This window comes from Trachymyrmex septentrionalis, unplaced genomic scaffold (genome assembly GCF_001594115.1).
Source record: "Trachymyrmex septentrionalis isolate Tsep2-gDNA-1 unplaced genomic scaffold, Tsep1.0 scaffold32, whole genome shotgun sequence".
Lineage (NCBI taxonomy): Eukaryota > Metazoa > Arthropoda > Insecta > Hymenoptera > Formicidae > Trachymyrmex > Trachymyrmex septentrionalis.
Window position 1 is genome coordinate 481,723 of NW_017305485.1, and position 2,350 is coordinate 484,072.

Consider the following 2,350-nt stretch of genomic DNA (forward strand, 5'->3'; position numbering starts at 1 on the left):
AGGTATATCGTGCACATTAAAAAATATATTAACTTCCTATTTTGTTGAAAATTAAATTAGGTCGAAATACATTCATATGTAAAGTGAATAACATCATAGGAATTTTTTGATATTTAATATTCATTCAGCAATTAATAAAGTGATAAGATTTTAAAGTTGCAACAAGTATCTCGTCAATTATATTGGTATCTAGGTAGTCACTAGTTAGTTTCAATCGTACAAAAATTCTTATCGCCCATATCGACATATTTCTTATCGGTCCACCTTATAGATTAAATAAATATTTCATTTATTTTTATTATAAATCAGTCACACGTGCAGGCGAAATATAAAAAATTATATTATATCTTGAGATTAATCAGAAAAAAATGTATATACGTCCTGTCTGTACCTAATAATCTGTTCATACAAGCTAAACAGTTCGTTGATAAAAATAGTATTCTCGCGAATAGATGAAATAGAAATCTTTAAAGTTATGTACTGCGATTTTAAGAACAAATTTTCGTAGACAGGAGTTTCAAAATTAATGCAATATCCTTCACAAAAAATCTTTATAAATTTTTCTCGTTGAACGAGATTGTAATATTTAGTATATTAATAGATAAAAAAATTAATAGATAAAAATTAATAAATAAATAATGAGAATTTAACGTTACGTAAAAGCAAAAGAAATGACCACAAATTTAAAAATAGTTTCTCAATATTATCCGATGGCAATGCGAAGTAATTTAAATAATATTTAAATTAAATTTTGCTTCTATGTTTACACAAGACTTTTCGGTTTATTTAAGTCGAATCACCTATCGTGCTTCATTGTTAATATCGTATAATTACATGGAGGAGAGAATTGTCGTAATGAGCCCTTGTTCTGCAGTATACTATTATCATTTATTATTATTTTACCATAATCGTATTACAACGAATTGTATCTAACATATCATGTGCGGTACGTGGATATCAATTAGGTTAATGATATAATTGTTCATATTCAACCTACATGTGTAATTATTTAAATTTATCACTAAATTATAGAAGCTTTTGAAATATTTATATCAGAAATATTAACAAAAAAGACTAAAAAAAAAATAACAATTCTATATTAATCTAATATTTCTTTTTGTAACATATTTAATCATGGAAAGTTAAAATAATTAAATTTTATCTTAACGTCTCTAAACTGAAAATTCCAATTTGGAAGTGAAGATGATGTCTCTTTTGATATGTAGACTATAGTCGATATGAAATTACTTACTTGACAACTTTATTTATTATTTTTACCAATAATTACCACACGTTAGATATATAATGAATAATTATACTCTCTAAATTTCTTGAAATAAAATCTCCTTCCAAAAGAGTTAAAATACTGAGTTAAAATCACTATTTAAAAAGAGTGAAAAATTTACTTTTGAATAAAAATGGTAGAGCTTTACTTTTTTTAAATAAAATTTCACACTTTTGGAGTGGGATCCAAGAGATTTCTGTTTTTTTTTTAAAGTGAATCTCACTCTCAAAAAAACCAAAAATCTGCCATTCTTATTCAAAAGTGCAAATTTATCATTCTTTTTCAATAATGGCAGCATTTTAACTTTCTTGGAGTGAGATTTCATTCCAAGAAATTTAGAGTGTACCGGAACCAAATTTTCTTTGCACACATTGTCTACATATAGACCTAGATATACTTTGAAATAATTATGTCGCATAAAAACACGTTAATAGCTTCAATCACAATTTCCGTTTTATACTCAATTTTGCATTATTTGTGTAACATTTAATCGTTCGTCGAATTTGTTTTCTATTATAATAAATAACAAAATTAATTACGTCTCCTAATTATCATCGCGAAGCAAAAAGATTTTTAATGAGAACTCTTACCTTTGAAAATTTCCAAGAAACAAAGACGGTTTTAATGAGAATATCTTACCTGCGCGAAAATCGTTTGGCGGCATGATGGGACGTCTTTGACCCGAGAATCACAACACTATAAACACAAACGTTCTGGATGACGGAATTCTGATAGTCTCCGACGACGGAGAGTAAGACAGAGACACCCGTGCACTTCGTCAGCCGGCCCTCTTGTGGACTATGGAATGATCGTAACTCCGTTCTATCGCGGAGAACACGCATGGCCTCTCTTCTCGCGATGTGAAATATACAAACTCCCTACTTCTGCCGCTATTCGTTATTCGTTCGAACGTAAAATCAAGCGGGAATGTTAATTTCAGAAAAGCGATCTCTCGCGGAGAAAAATATTGATATTTATATCACGCATCAACTAAAATTTTTATTAATACTACAATAAAACATAATCCGCGCGCTACGTGCAGATGATTTGTTGCGTGCGTGCGTG

The 2,350-nt window shown here is 29.0% G+C and overlaps 1 protein-coding gene across 2 annotated transcripts in view; it reads right to left on the reverse strand.

Moving 5' to 3' along the window:
- Positions 1–2,125, reverse strand: part of LOC108750108 (aquaporin-like) — a 17,836-nt gene extending 15,711 nt beyond the window's left edge. For both annotated transcript variants that reach the window (XM_018489361.1, XM_018489360.1), the window contains exon 1: positions 1,925–2,125. In XM_018489361.1, the coding sequence (XP_018344863.1) occupies positions 1,925–1,949 (25 nt within the window). In that variant the 5' untranslated portion in view covers positions 1,950–2,125. The remainder of the gene's footprint in view (positions 1–1,924) is intronic.
- Positions 2,126–2,350: the final 225 nt, after the last annotated feature.